Source organism: Gadus morhua, chromosome 1 (genome assembly GCF_902167405.1).
Source record: "Gadus morhua chromosome 1, gadMor3.0, whole genome shotgun sequence".
Taxonomy (NCBI): domain Eukaryota; kingdom Metazoa; phylum Chordata; class Actinopteri; order Gadiformes; family Gadidae; genus Gadus; species Gadus morhua.
The window spans coordinates 5,354,606-5,370,884 of NC_044048.1; the positions used below are offsets into that span (position 1 = coordinate 5,354,606).

At 44.1% G+C, this 16,279-nt stretch overlaps 1 protein-coding gene across 3 annotated transcripts in view; it reads right to left on the bottom strand.

The window, feature by feature from the left end:
* The window catches only part of srpk1b (SRSF protein kinase 1b), a 28,572-nt gene that overhangs the window by 3,804 nt on the left and 8,489 nt on the right, over positions 1 to 16,279 (bottom strand). Inside the window, exons 1-11 of one of the 3 annotated variants that reach the window (XM_030356124.1) lie at positions 15,798 to 16,005; positions 6,070 to 6,197; positions 5,849 to 5,957; positions 5,674 to 5,761; positions 5,090 to 5,177; positions 3,988 to 4,094; positions 3,111 to 3,276; positions 1,865 to 1,890; positions 1,280 to 1,499; positions 460 to 828; positions 267 to 361 (exon numbers count right to left, since the gene is read on the bottom strand). In XM_030356124.1, coding sequence (XP_030211984.1) covers positions 267 to 361; positions 460 to 828; positions 1,280 to 1,499; positions 1,865 to 1,890; positions 3,111 to 3,276; positions 3,988 to 4,094; positions 5,090 to 5,177; positions 5,674 to 5,761; positions 5,849 to 5,957; positions 6,070 to 6,197; positions 15,798 to 15,868 — 1,467 coding nt within the window. In that variant the 5' untranslated portion in view covers positions 15,869 to 16,005. Of the gene's footprint in view, positions 1 to 266; positions 362 to 459; positions 829 to 1,279; positions 1,500 to 1,864; positions 1,891 to 3,110; positions 3,277 to 3,987; positions 4,095 to 5,089; positions 5,178 to 5,673; positions 5,762 to 5,848; positions 5,958 to 6,069; positions 6,198 to 13,237; positions 13,276 to 15,797; positions 16,006 to 16,279 lie in introns of those variants that run through there. The other 2 variants (XM_030356141.1, XM_030356131.1) reach the window with 2 other exon arrangements.

Genomic DNA, 16,279 nt, shown 5'->3' on the forward strand with positions numbered 1-16,279 from the left:
TGTGTGTGGGTTTTGTCAGAGAACAGGGCTTGAACTCTCTTAAGCATAGGAGGACAGGCTGGCTGTAGATAGGAAAGCCACATGATTAAACCCCTTCATTTTCTAACAAGCAAGCCTTAAAACTGATGTTGGGAGCAAATACTTTGTCTGTGAATGGGCCCGTATGAATAACGACCGGGTCCATCCGACCAAGCACATGACAAGTAGCAACCAACTGTTCTGCGTCCTAGCATGGTGTTAACCTACAGCTGGTAGTAAGTACTCACCACCCAGCAGGCGTTTCCCAGGTCGGCTATCTTCACCTGCAGTTTGTCTGCATTCAGGGGCTCCAGGGGGTTTACCAGTAGACTGCAGGAGGAGCCTGGAGAGGGAAACACCAGGAAGGGGAAAGGGGGTGAATGAGAATTTTATGTGAAGAACTATCTCAAAACAACAAGGAAAACGATTAGTCTTGACTACCGTTCTGAGAGTCAACGTCACTGCCTCCTCGGGTGCCTTGCGTGTCCATCTCCTCCTCCTTCCGGTCCCCCTCTCCCGTCAGCTCCCCGCTCTCCGGCTCAGAGAGGTGGAGGGACTGCTGCTCGGGCTTCTCCCCCTCCTCCAGCTTGCCGTTACAGGTGTGCGTGTCATGTTTGTTCTCCTCCTGCTCCTCCGTCTCCTTCCCTTCGTCCTCCTGCTGGTTCTCCCGTTCCTTCACCTCCTGCGCCTCACTGCCGGTTGGCCTCGAGGCGCGGCCGTTCTCGTTCACCTCCATCCTAAGCTCCTCCTCCGTGCTGTTCTCCCTCGGCTCCTTGTCCTCGGGCTTCTCCTGGGCCTCAGACACACCGTCTGGAGGAGATGGAACGGGTAAGGGACCAGACTTCACCCGAGTCCTGCATACATGAACTCTTGATATGATCGGCTAGCGGTTCATGTTCATACAGCCATGACTTATTTAAATAAAATATATTTCTGCAATTTGCACAACATTTTAGCACTAGAATCAACCGTGGCTGGTAAGGCTACATCTTCTGCTGATCAGTTTTACATATTTTTACTATATTATTGACTTATCTTGTATTGTTTCGGCTTTGTTGAGGTGTACTTCAAAAATAAGATGTTAAGTACTTCCAATTCTGATCAGCGTGTTTTGAGGCATATGAATATAGTTGGTTGAGGCAGTGAGTAGACTGATTTGCCCAAATGCCTTGAGCAAAAGGCCTCTAGCCCCACGTTTTTTCAGCTGGCAACATGGCTGGCAACATGGCTGGTGACCTAAGGTAACGGGAGGACGCGTCACCTGCAGGGGCGTGGTTAGCGATGTCCTGCAGGGTGGCCGACGTGGACACGGTGGCGGAGGAAGAGGTGTCCTCTGTGGTCTCTTCGTCGTCGTCCTCCTCCTCTTCCTCCTCGGCCCCCGCTCCTCCCTCCATGTCCAGGATCCTCTTCTCCAGCAGCTCTGCCTGCTTCTTCTGCTTCTTCTTCAGCTTCTTCTTCTTGTTCTTGGACATCTTCACCACCTGGGGACCGGGCAGGAGGTTCTGCTTTTAGCTTTTGTAATAATACCAATAACAGCGACGTTGTTCACTTTAGAATCTTTCGAAGAACATCAATTGTCAATAAAGTGTACATTTACATTCTGTGTTCACATTTCTATGTCTCATTTTATTTCTATTTTGTACAATCATACATTATGATTTCATATAATCGTACACATTCCCATAGTTATCCTTATAATTCCGCGCTGTTGTCTGATTACTGTGGTGACACCCATCTAGGATTAAGAAAGTACATCTTATGTTATTCTTGGTGAACCAGATGAGCAGCTAAATGATTCATCCTTCGTGACGCCACATGGAAACATATTTAGAAAAGAACAACCAACCTGTTTGGGGGCCGGAGCCGTGCTGACTGCAAGACAAGAGGACAAGAGTTCACATCATATTCCACACTAAATAGACTTTAAAGGTCCCATGGCATGAAAATCAATTCCCTTTCTGAGGTTTTTCTAACATTAATGAGTTCTTCTAGCCTGCCTATGGTCCAGCAGCAAGAAATGGCGTCAGGTGTAAAACGAGCATGAACCATGACATGGAGGAGAAAGGGATTGTTGACCGCGATCCTCTCCCACTGGAGCGCTGCTGCCCGCCGCCACAAGGCACCGCCGCCACAAGGGACCCCCGCCACAAGGCACCCCCGCCACAAGGCACCCCCGCCACAAGGCAACACCGCCACAAGGTAACACCGCCACAAGGCAACACCGCCACAAGGCACCCCCGCCACAAGGCACCACCACCACCACCACCGCCGGAGACGATCCCGCCGCGATCGTCTCCGGCGGGAGACGATCGCGGTCAACCATCCCTTTGTCCTCCGTGTCTCTGTTCAGTCTACTTCAGATTAGAGTGATGTGGAAGTGGGAGAACCAGAGACGGAGAACCCCCGACTCAGTCGTTTGAGATTCATAATATCATCTGGAGCGCACTCATCTTTTGGCCGTGATAATATATATATTATATGATAGTACCTATGTGTAATATGATATTATTTAGATGTAGAGCTCCAGTAATTCTTCAATTCTGCAACAAGGCTGAATTTCTTGAACTTCTTCAAGTACTGTATAAGGGGCTCACTAACATTAATATGAAATCCTTCATGGGATCTTTAATTAACGCTCACATTCAATTTTTTTATCAGAAACCGCATTGAGTTAACATAAGGATGTTAAGCATTACTGGTGGTGAAGTGGAGTGCAATTCATTGAATGACTTTCCCCCCCCCCCCACTCCCTACCTTTCCCCAAGGGCAAATAACAAAAATATATCTTTCCTCATGTCCCTACATGTTCATCCCTGGTTCTGGTGTAGTGAACATAACCTGATCCATCAATAAAATAAAGCGGACCTCACTTAAATTAACATTACCTGTGCACTATAGTCACAGGTCCTCAAAACGGCACAATGCAAGGATCTGGACTTGTGGAGCTATATAAAGAAACCCAATAACTCGTCAAGTCAGCTATGTGTCAAACAAATCACCATGCTAGCTCAAGGTCCGCATTTCAGAGACATTGACGGACAGCGACAAAACCGTCAATCTCACACGGACTGAGAGAGTGATGAGTCTCTGACCTGCAGAACCGGAGGGGGGAGGAGCTCCACTCTTTTGCCATTGGGTGGCCTCCGCAGCCATTTTCTTGATGTAGGGCTCATTGACGGTCAGCAGGATGTTCTCCGGTTTGATGTCCGTGTGGATGATTTTACACTTGGTGTGGAGGTAGTCCAACCCCTGCAGGACCTACAACATAAAAGACGCTTGATAGACCTCGCCAAATCAACTGTTTAGTTAATCAAGGACAGTTTAGTGTATTCAAGGACAGTTTAGCCACTACACAGTTTAGTGTAGTGGCTAGACTGTTGGGACTCCTAACCATAGCAGCCACCTTGAGCAACATGCCATAACTGCTTAATAACACCTATCCATCTCTAATTAACTTAAGGTCATGTCTAAAAGTGGTGGTCAATTGTTTAGAGAGGTCAGTTGTAAAACCAAAGAGTGAGAAAGAGTAAAGCTTAAGGCACACTGTGCTGTTTTGACAACGCAACTCAGAATATGAGTTTATTGTAATAAAGGGTAAAAATAGCACAAGATAATAGTCTCTGCAGCTTGGCCACGCACCACGACAAGCATACAGCGGTTGAGGCGCTGAAGTGTGCCCCGAACAATGGGCACACTCAAGTGTTATAGCAGGAAATAAGTCCTTGAAGGGAAAGCTGCAGATAGGGATGCTACTTCTCCCTTCTTGTCTTACGAAGATGTCTTGTGGGAAAATTCCATGATATCTACGTTAAAATATCCAACATCAAACCCTAATCCAAGTGTCAAGCATTTTCAATTTCTAAGGGGAATGGAATACTTCAGGACACCTGAGAATTCCCCCAGGTGTCCTGAAGTCAGGTAACCTCAGTTCCTGCCAAGCCTGCTAGTTGGGTGGGAAACAAGTGGTACCTGTCGTATGATGGTCTTGACGCAGGGCAGAGGCAGGCCCTGGTAGTTGGACTTGATGATCCACTTGAGCAGGTGGTGTCCGAGCACCTCGAACACCATGCACACATCTGGCAACACGGGGGTCAAGGACAACGGCAGTCTTTCAAACAAAGGGTTTTAGTTTGCCCTCAAGATGCTGATGTGGGCAAGTTAAATCCCGATTGGATCCCAGTCTGCTGTACAATGTTTTACCTTCCCATTGAAAGCATACTACAAAACAGCTTGAACAGTTTTCTGATAACATGCCTTGTGTCAATGCAATTTATATTTACAAATATTACAAGAATATCATTCTGCATTTATCTTTTTATCGTTTGTTTTTAATCCCTTTCTATTGCTGGTGGTTAATGCACTGTGATTGAGGCAGTGGTAGCTGTACTATAATTATCCTGATGTAGGTTGAATCCTTTCTTCTGTTGCGCTTACCAATTAGACGACAAATGAGAACATGATTGATCTCCCCCCACCTCAACCAGTCGAGAAAAGACCCAACGCAAGAATAGGGACTACTTAGTGTCAACATGGTGGTAAGATGCCACCACCATACTATGGAACACGTCCTCTAGAAAGACATCAGGCTATCTGAGGCACCGATGTTCAAACAAGAGAAACAGTGTGTAATTAGATGCAGCTGCAACAGATATCGGGTCCAAAATAGCAATGGTCGGGAGGCGATTGACCAGCTGTCCGTGTGGGTCATACCAAAGAACACTTCCATCATAGCAATTAATCCAAGGTTTAAGCTAGAGGTACCATAGTGTTTTTCATGATTTTTGGACATACTGAATTTGCAGTTTGCCCTAGAATAGGTGTAATCAGTCTGTCCGAGCCATCACCGACAGGAGAAAATAATGGAATGACATCTTTCAATTATAGATCACAGCTACGTCTTTCCCTCTTGTGTCAAGAGAGAAGCCTCCCCAACAGTCATGTCTTCATTTACACAACGAGAGTTCTCATAAAGGCATTGGAAAGTATTCACAGCAAGATGGCTGGAAAGGAAAGAGATCACTAAGATGCATTAGGTGTGATTATGTTCTGGTTTTCTTTTTGCAAAGGATACGAGTGCCGTTCATTCCGGATATTTTGAAGTCATCAAGCAGCTGGACCACTTTCTCCCTGCTGGGGTCACTGGGATCCGTGTCTCTGACCTACGACACACAAACAAACACACAAAACAAATGTTAAAAGGAGCATTGAACCCAAAAATGGTTTTGACTTGTTTGAAACTTAGAAATACATCTCATGTGATCTTCAACATTGTGATCTACGCCTATTTGTAACCGTTACTAAAAATGGGCCGCAATTAGAGAAAAGAGGTTTAAATAAACATGATTTGACAGACATTGCCAGTTGTTACATCAACGTAATGCAAAGTGACACCGATGGCGCGAGAATAAGCGATGGCGAACACATCCATGTGTGTATGGATGTGTTGAGGTCCATCCGGGCAGCGTTGATACTGAATATGTCCAAGAGGGGGGTCAACTACCCAGACACTTTTAGCATAACAACCCAGCACTCTAGCCCAAAACATGTTTTGCCTCATGGCGTTGGAATCTGAGGTTTCACAGGGGTTTCTCTTATACTTAAAAAGCACCAGAATATAGATATAGAATGTATCCAAGAGCTAGTGTGTTGATTTACAGATTTCAACAGCTTGATCTCGTCCAAGGCTGTCTCTGTATAGTGTTCCGCGCTCTTCACCACCTTCATCGCCACGAAGCGCTTCCCCCTGAGAAACACAGACACACACACCATGAAAAAATGACAACAACTGGAACTCCCCTAGACTTGTATGACTTGTTGTGAGTCAACTCACTGGATGTCCCAGGCCAACCACACCGTCGAGAAGTGTCCCCAGCCCAGCTTACGGATCACATGGTATCTACCGTTAAACAGATCCCCGATCTTTACGTGATGATATCCACCTGACACACACACAACAAACAGAATGTCAACAAAGGTGTCTGTGCATTTCTGTTTATGTATGCCTGCAAGGGCCCGGGTAGATGTGTGTGTGAGGAGATGAAGGCCATTCACCCCGGCAGTAGTCGTTGGGGTCCTCCTGCTCCTCTTCGTCGGAGCCCAGGATCTCCTCATCCTGCTCTGGGAGGGGAGAGTCTGCCTGCCCTGGCTGAGATCCCCCTCCACGACCATGAGGCTCTGGCCTAGTGGGAGAAGAACACAGAGCAAGACCGAGAGGGAGACGGACACAGAGATGGAATCAAGGTTAATTTGGTTCAGTAATGGTTAAAAGAAGTGACTGCCATTGGTAGAGCGGGGCAATAATTCTGACCGTATTATATTGTCATTAAATTAAGATAATGACTTATCTTGATAGTATAGTTAGATAGTTGTAGCCTAAATTAATTACGATAATATATGCCTTTTAAATGGTCTTAAATCTTAAATTGTAATACTTTAGCATGATCGTCAATTTCCCCACGCTTTTTAAATAAATGTTTTGTGTCGCCCAGCCGTACAGATAGATGAAAGGATGAAGAGCTTTCACTTGAAATGCTATTCCCTCTTCATATCACAAAAGGGATATCGTTTCTTCTTTAGAATGCACATTTCGATTTAGTACCAAACTTGACCTTTGACAGGGAGGCTCGGTCCAGTATTCAACAAGAATGGAGGAACAAAAAGGGATTACAAATCACTGGAATATGTATTGCTATATGTGGAAGGACCCCCCTCAGAGATGTAGCATCTCATTCAACAAAACAACACTACACTAAGCCCTTGGCCGCGTGAACCCCCAAAGCAAAGCATCCAGTGTGTGACTCCGTGCGTCCCAACATCATACACTAACCACCTGGTTCAATGCAACGGGAAAACACTTAAATGAACATCATACACTAGCCACCTGGTTCAATGCAACGGGAAAATACTTAGATAAACATCATAGGGCTGCTTGATTATGGAAAAAATCTTAATCCTAATTATTTTGGTCAACATTGAAATCACGATTATTCAAACCATTATCATTGAGTTTGAAAACATGTATTTATTCAGCATGTCTCTCCCAAAAACACTAACTGAGAACTTTGAAATTCCACCTCAGAAAATACACAAAATGGTCAAAAAGAAAATGTTCAGAGCTAAAATAATGTACAAATATGTATCCAGCTGTTCTGCACTTTCAATAAAACATTTATAAAAAAATAAAAAGATATTGATTATATTGGTGCTGTGATCGTTTGACGCTAAAATCTAAATCGAGATTGAAATTCGATTAATCGCCCATCCCTACATCATACACTAACCACCTGGTTCAATCCAATGGGAAAATACTCAGATAAACATCATCCATTAACCAAATAGTTCAATCCAATGGGAAAATACTTAGATAAACATCATACATTAACCAAATGGTACAATCCAAGGGGGATTGGACACTTTGATAAACAGAATCACGACATGGAGGAATGAATTATTAAATATCCAATTTCCCATTTGCTCCTAGCCAACAGCTCCCTGGAAAATACAGGGGAGACCAAAAGTGTAGTTTAAGGAAAAACTCACAAGCAAGCAAGGTAGAAAAGAAAGGCTTAACACAAATGCTAAATCAGTCACACAAACTATACTGTAGAGCCCTGTCTCGCACAGTGGTGCTGTCCGTGGCGCTGGAAACACAAAACAATACCCTTCTGAACTGCAGAGGTTCAAGCATTTCAGATAGCCTGCAATAGCTTTAATGGAAAACAAATAGCATAGGAACTAGTTGCATAATACAGGGGACCGTAAACGCATGATGCATTGTCATAAACAACGATTTTAAGAGGTATTGATTTACAGGGCTCACGACTATCAGTCTACTGATGGCACTGGTGCCACTTTTTAGTTTGGTGACACTAACACATTTGCTCACACCAATTTTTTCGCCGCCTTGTCGCAGCATTGGCATGTCCTTTGACACAAACCATCAATCTGTGAACATTCATTTGAAAATACTAACATAATTTTATAATTCTTTTATTGCTTAGGGTTTTTCTTTATTTTACCGCCAGGGCATTGACATCTCTTTCACAAACTAACTATTTGCACTCCTGTATATTACCTGCCTGTTATCAATACAGACATTTTTTCAGTTATTGACTACAGTTACGATTAACTTAAGGTGATTGGTTATCCAGAATAACACGCGTGTATTTGTTCTCCAGCTCCTTTCTTGAAAAGCACTAATGCGGTACAACTCACAAACTTTGCAGCGTACAAACCAGCGCAGGGCTCCAGACTGCGAACAATTGGTTGCAGTTTACAACCAAAATGTGAGAATGTGCGACTGAATTATACATCTGGTCGCACATGTGAAGGATAGGGAATGGCCACTGTTAGTGGCTAATGTGTGAAGGGGGAGGGTCCTAGAGATTAAATATCGAGCGTGCGTAAACGTCTCTGTGAGCAAACTATTGACTTGTTCTTCGGACCTGCGGCGAGTGTGCCAGTGCAAGAGTCCTGCACGGGTCTTATTATTTTGCAAACCCGCCCTTGCCTGTACCCGCAATTCTTAAGACCACATCCGACCCATGTTCCCACAGTAGCGCAAATTACATTCCGCACCCGACCCGCTATAAATTCATATTTTCGGAAAATTAGACACATTAGATGGAACGCCGGGGAATTCGACTATGTGGTGCTTGGCCTGGTGCTTTAGATTGCTGTGCAAATAAAGCACATCATCCACTGTTGAATGTTTTAGTTGACTCCTCCGCTCCTGAATAACATCCAGCACCGGAGAAGACTCGCTCGCAATCGCAAAACCAGCGGTACCCAACCCCGGTCAGGACTTCATGTGCCATAAAGGGCTTTTCACACGGGAGGCGTTTGTCGCGCCTGCTGCATTCTCAATAGAGAGGCGAGCGGGCAGAGAGAAGCAGCATGACTAGCGGGCGCACTCCCGTGAAACTGCCACTTCCGTGCTCGACAAACGCATGCACGCACACGTGGAAATAGTTGGTATAGATGAGAATCACAATAAAATGTGACACTGAATTTGAAACCACACATTGTAATTTCCGCATCTATTATCAAAATATGTATTAGTAATACAGAGAAAAAAAGAGAAAATCACATTGGCATGTTGTGCCCCTAAAATTTCTGGTTGTGCCCCTAAAATGTTCAGTTAGGGGCCAGAGTGATCCTAGTGAAAAAGGTTAGTCTGGGGCCCTGCAGCCTTTTAGGCGTTTTGTTTTCCAATGTAATGCGCTCGCACAATATAGCACACTACAGCATCCAGCACTGCTCAAAACCATCATACCCCCACCCATCATAACACACAGATCAAGACCTACAATGCAATTTTCCATTTATCCTTCTACACTACGGTGCACCATATGTGTGACTCGGTTTACATTGAGGCTCTACCGTAACATGTCGAGTTGATCCAAAAGAGGATACGAAAGCCAGTGACTTCGCAAGCTCGTGATGTAGTAGTTTGTACTTTTTGAAGCGTTCTAATAAAAACGTGTTCTCAACAAAGACTAGACCTCACCTTATGTCCACGTGGCGACAGCCCCATTCTGAAATATGACACTGTGCATCTAGTACATTTTTGGGGAAGAACAGTAGCCCAAATAAGTCTCTATCCATTTTATTGACACCAAAGCAACCTAGGAAAGAAATACCTAGCATCAAAATAATTAATGGTATCATATGCTACCATTTTGGTGGCAGTACCTGATCACTGATATACCATAAAAACAGTGACCTGGATATCACCTTGAGCCCTGATATACAACGAACATAGTGACCTGGATATCACTGGATATTAGCCTGGCTATCGCCAGACCAAGCTCAATGGTAGATTGTACGTTGGTCTGGGGAGACTGCCATTTTCTTCAGCACAAGAGGCGTGATCAAATGACGTAGTTCAAATGACTGTACGCAATTCGCTGATTGTCGTCGCTTCCCTGTTGTCATTTTGTTTAACCAGCCGATAGGGCTTCAGGGGGAAAAAGCCAGCTTGATGATGGGCTCCAGTAAAGGCGGATCGGAAACAGGAGTTTGGCTACTCTAATATAGAACAATAGTGATTGCTGACTTTATTGAAAAGGCGTGGGCTATTTATATTTAGTGTGTTTATCCGGTGCCGGGCGGATGTATTGTAGCGTTGTCACGATCAGGGGCGGATGGTGTATAGGAGGTGACGCACTACAAACGGGGAGAAAGAGGGATATTTTTTCTAACCAATTCTATCACAGACATAGGAACTGTCAATGTCCAATCAAATTCAAGACGTTAGTGATGTGCGGGTCAGGTTTTTTTAACACCCGCCCCAACCCAACCCGTTAGGAGATCTGAACCGCCCCGCCCAGCCCGCAACAATATGCGCCGATAATGACCCAAACCCGACCCGAGAAAAAGAAAAAAAAAAAAAAACTTTGTACAGCATCTCACACTCAAAGCAGACAACGTAGTCTGTAACGGTGTCATCGGACAAGACGACACTTCCAAATTTTTCCCAAACCTTGCTTTTTTGGCCCACCTTTGTCACAACCTTTGCATCGCCCTATTTTAACTTTTCTATAATCAAGTTAGCCATGTCTTCATCGGAGATCTTTAAGAGGTTTTGGCGGTGTAAACAACTACGGATACCATATAGGGAATAACAATTCCATTAAGCAGGCTGCCGCCTGGTGGTCGTTGATTGAGAATTAGTGATTTCAGACTTTGACCCAAACCCGCCCGCAACCGCAATATTTTATAAATATCAAACCCAAACCCGCCCGACCCGCGGGTGACCGCGGGTCACGGGTCTACCCGCGCATCACTACAAGACGTGTTTCAAATGGACATATTTTCTCCTGTTTACCTATTTTACATCATACAACATTAGATTAATACAGGTGCACAATATATCGGCAGTGATATCGTTATCGGTCGATGTTAGTCATTTTTTAACATATCGGCATCGGCCCGATAAGTAAAACTGGTCCGATATTAACAGCTGATATTTATTTCCGTCTAGTTGCCGTTGTGTGTGTTTTTTGCCCATGCGCAGCTTGTTTGGTCATGTGACCAAACGCAGCCAGAGACGCACGGAGAGGCAGTACGGGAGTGTTTGTCACCTTAACTGAAAAGAATCTATGTCGGCGGTTTGGATGTTTTTTACGGTCTCAAATGAAGGTACTCGAATTGCTATGCAGTACTTGCAAAGCCGAAGTAATGCGCGGAGGATGCCGTGTCAAATCATTCAACACCACTAGTGGTGCAACGGTTCATGGGTTTCCCGTGATCCATACGGATCAACCCTCACGGTTCGGGACGCAAGTGATCCGCGGATCGGCTGATACAAAAAAAAGTTGTGCGTTCACGTAATCAGCGCATGTTTAAAGGACAATTCCGGTATTAACGACATCAAGTATCGTAGCGAAATACAGTTTCTGTTGCGTTTTATTTTGCGTTCCGTAATCCCATTGAAACGGAAACCGGAAATGGTTATATTTGGTTGTAGTCTTTTCGCTCGGTTCTCCGGATCAACAGTAGGGCTAGAACCGAGTGAAAAGACTACAACAAACCTCCCTTGATATATTTGATTTAGCCTATTTCACAGATTTGAGATTAATTGTGGAGTACACCATTTTTGTTTATGGAGTTGCCATCTAGTGGACACAAGAAGGATCTCTGTATGAGTTAATCATCTAAAAACAAATTGATACCGTCTTGCTTAATGCACCTATTGAATGGGTCACCTTAATCACTATTAGAAAAAAAGCCCCACCTGAGATTTTTTAAGGAGCCGAGCCGCCACTGGTCATCACAATACTGGATTTAACCCTAACCCATATGTGGATAACATTTCCACCTGAAATAATAATCAGTAGGTCATTATAGGTGGTAGCCCTATAGTACTATGATACACAAACGGGTAGATATCTTGAGAACCCATTGTACAATTTTGGCAAATATAATTCATTGAATTTGTGTATTTCCTGAGAAAACTTCTTAGTCATTGATTGTAAACACCATGTTTAGTGACAAAATTGGGCCCAGACAGTGGGCCCAATTTTCTGTTTATGCTGGTTAGATGCAAACAAACTGAACTTATTTGGGAGGAACACAAGCTGGAAATCAATTTTGCCTAAGCCAAAGTACTTCTAAACAGCACTCCTGCCGTTTTCCTTCTTTACCAAACTGGTCGCGGAGGCACTGCACCTGACATGCTAGCTTTGTTGGCTAACTTTAGGCTAATACCATCACACAGTGCATCGAGACTAGGGCCGAATCACTGCAAGAGACCGTGAGTGAATGACAGGAGGCTGGCCTAAGAGGCGCTGTAGCGATGTGTGACGAAAACAGAAGAAAGCGAGAAAACGCAGCTGGTATTACTGCAGAGAAAGATTATCTCAACCGTTTAAAAAAATTCAGCATCAATATTATTATCGAAAAATTGATATTTTTGACAACACTATTGTATTGTATAATGCGTCGTGCATCAGTGCCTTATAATCCTGTGTGGGATGGGCCACTTGGGTGGCATGATGACGAAAATAAACATCATACAAGTAAAACATTAACAAGGTAAGCCCAGATCTAGGGTATGCAACACATTGAACAGTTATGAATAAATATTTTCCTGTGTGACTCAGTCATACTGACGTACTGCTTCACCAGAAAAGGTCTGGGATCAGTCGCTACTGCGTTGCTAGGAGGGAAGGAGAGAGAGAAAGACGAGGAGAGAGAGAGGCAGGCAAAGATGCAGGTTAACGAGAGTTCGAGAGTGTGTCTACTCTTTTCTCACACTGGACCGGACATAGTTGAACCTAATTTCAGCACTACTCGCCCCCACACATTGCTCACGAACACCCAGCATGTACCAAGACAAACCACCAACATTAAAATAACATCAGTACATTCGCTCTTTGCAGTGTCATCTCAAGTAGTCATGAGATGACACTGCAGGACCTTGTGGATATGAAAGGAGAACGCAATGTACGTGTGCCATCACAGTTATTTTAACATAAACTGAGGTATTTGTTCATCCTTTTATATCCGGCCATTGGTTGCGTTTGAATAAAGCATATCCATATTGGAAGGACTAGAGAGGAGACATTCCCTCTCAACACAAACATTTCACTTCTTACACATTACATCAACAATCAAGCTTCAATGTCTCCCAAAGAATGCTTGTTGCATTAAGAGACCCCAGCATACGGGTACAGCGAGACCCACTAAGAGACACATGCACACTCCGAATGCCTACCTGTGAGATGCGCGGATGCCCATACGTTGGTGCACAGAGAGGACAGAGGGGGGCGTCGATAGCCCGCCCCACAGGGTGTCCAGCAAGAGAGGAAAGATGAGTTTAGAGGATCAGAGGAGGGACTAGAAATCGAGAGAGAAGTGGCACAAGGGAAGCGAAGTCTGCCAATCGGTGCTCAGGAGTTAATGCCAGAGATTTCATTTTTTTGGGGGGAGGGTCGGGGGCTACAGAGCCAAAATCAGCAAAGGACAGATTAAAAAAAAAGAACATAAATTGGAAGATGAAGGATGGAGAGAATAAGAATGATTCAAAATGGAGATGAGCGGAGAAGAAAATAACGGAGATTAAGAGGCTCTGCCGCAGGCAGATAGCTGGAGCGCAGGACAGACACCACTGCTCGCTCTCTCTCTGGTTCACATGCACTCTCTCCCACCCTCGTTCACCGGCCCCCCGTTTGACCGAGAACTCTCCTTGGCTGTCGTCAATTGCCAGGCCCCTCCCCTTTACCTCAGAACTGGGGCATGATTGGATGATGCATTCCAGCACTGCATTGCAGGTGGAGGACAACAGCAGTACTGCTGTTCATCCCAAGACCCAAACAAAACCTAACCGGTTCCACCTTTTTTCACGGCCAATTTTCAAAAAAAGGTCAGTTGTTGACAGTTCATCCTCCCACTCATGCAGAAGAGTACCTCACAGGGCTGTTTCCTGCCAATTAAATAACCTAGGAACCTTCATTAATAGGAACTTAACCCATGTGGTGAAGGAGACAGGGAGCAAGACAAAACAAGAAAGGTAACTCATAGGTTTTGTTAATAAAATTACCTAACAAATTATTCAGTTCCACTTATTATATCCACATAATGTATCTTTCTTTTTCATGATTATAAAAATATTATATAATGCTTGATGCTGCCAAGTGGCAAATCACTTGGATCTGTATAACAAAAACATATCACCTACTACAACATTCAATTACACAATGCTGAGTTGCAATGTTTTGGAATCCGGTATTAGTTGGTTAAGGAATTTCTTACTTTTAAAAGATACATTTAAATTGACTTTTTTATGCCACTAAAACCCTATTTAAGCTCATAATAATTAATCGAACAATCAACAATTAACTTCCCCCTGAGAATAATTTACATGCATCATTAATAAGCTGCATAATAAAGGACTAAAGTGTATGTACTATGGTCTCATTTGAAAATTCAGAGATAATCAACTAGTTATTTAGTGCTCAATGAGCAAGTTTTTCTTTGACCGTCTTTGACTGCTGACTGATTTCCCTATAAACAAAAATGCACTTGCTGAAAAGCCCAAGACTGCTTTCTTTTATTGAACTATGTCCGCTCGAAGTGTCACTCTGGTTCGCTTCTACCTTCGTAGACATAAAATAGAAAACAAGGAAATCTATTTAGGTCTGAATGCGAACCCTAGTAACCATCCCAACTGGATGTGAAGCATAGACTAATAAATCCAGCAGCAAATGCCTGGACAGCAGTTGCAGGTGTCAGCCATTAGGGCTGATGGAGATAGGAGCTGATGAGGTGTACAATCACGACGCTTCAAGCACAACAATACAAAACATGGCCATAGGCAGATGTCAAAAGAAAATGCACATTGCATCTCTGCAAGTAATCTGCACTCTACTGGGATTATTTAAAAACCTAGGTATTCCCTTTTGTCGGTCAGCATAAAGCCCGTAATTGGTTTTCAGAGTGTATAAAGTAGACCTTCAGGCTAAAATAAGATCTGACCCATCTCTGGGAGCGAGAAATAGCGAGCCCAGCCGGTTTCAGACCTCCATTATTCCATACAAATCCTTTCTTTCCATTCTTAGACAAGACTAAATTAACTGCTGTGGGTGTTGGGTAAAAGAGAACGAGAGCAAGAAAGAAAGAATTGGAGGGAGGACAGGGAGAAGGAGCCAGAGTAGGCTGCAGATAAAGATGTGATGGGTTATGTAATCAACCGCAGTTGTAGCTGGGAGAGCACACACGACCAAAATGAAATGAGGGGGAGAAAAAACTGCAGGGAAAATATCAAGCAACATCAGCTATTTCTGTTTAATCTGGGAGCGGACAGAAGCCTGTGTGTTTAGGCACTGGATGCTTTAGTAAGAGCCATAACGGAAGGGCAAACAACAACAACACAAGACAGAATCACAGGAAGCCCTCTAAGAAAAGAGGAGAACATAATACTATCCAAGCATGAATCAGGTTACATGTATTAAAGAGGAAACAAGAACGGAATTGTTTTTTTGCAGACGAATAATTAATATTTTCCTCCTCACCGCTGCATGCTCATGTTTTCTTGTACCTGCAACCTTGTGAGGCAGCAGGAGCCGACATGTGCTGCTCTATTTAATATGGATTCGCTCATCAATAAAACAGCCCAGTAGCCTGCTGACTCGCACAATGCATGCATGCACTTGCAGAAACACACCTTTTCCCCCCCGATAGATCACACTTCAAACATGAAGAAAAGGCTTGTACTAATACACCCAAAAGGGCATGTACTCGCATACACATAAACACAGTAGTAGTGCGCAACTCACTTGCACCTGAGGCCGCTGGCTAGCTTCACCACAGCTGTGTTGATGGAGAAGATCCAGTCCAGTAACCACATTTCCCAGGGGACACCTGGCTAGGACTATGTTGTAATGGCACTGAGCTATAAGTTAGATGAGTGCTCTTGAATAGGGTCTCAGCCCGCGTCCTCTCTGCTCCCTGATGTAGTTCTCTTTCACTGTCTTCTGGCTGAGTCCCACTCACTGTTCTGTTATCAAAACAGAGCCAATGAGGCAACATACAGTAGGAGGGAGGGAGGAGTGTGAGCGTAAAGGAGAACGAAAGACGGAGACAGGAGGAATGAGGGGATAGAGGAGAGAAGGAATGGGAGATGAGGAGCGACGCTGGGAAAGGGGAACGCTGTAGTGCACTTCACAGACCCAAAGTCGACTGTGAGTGATGCACGGAACAGTAAGAAATGTGATGCCGTTAGATGTCCGCAGAACACAGATTTGATAACAACATCTAG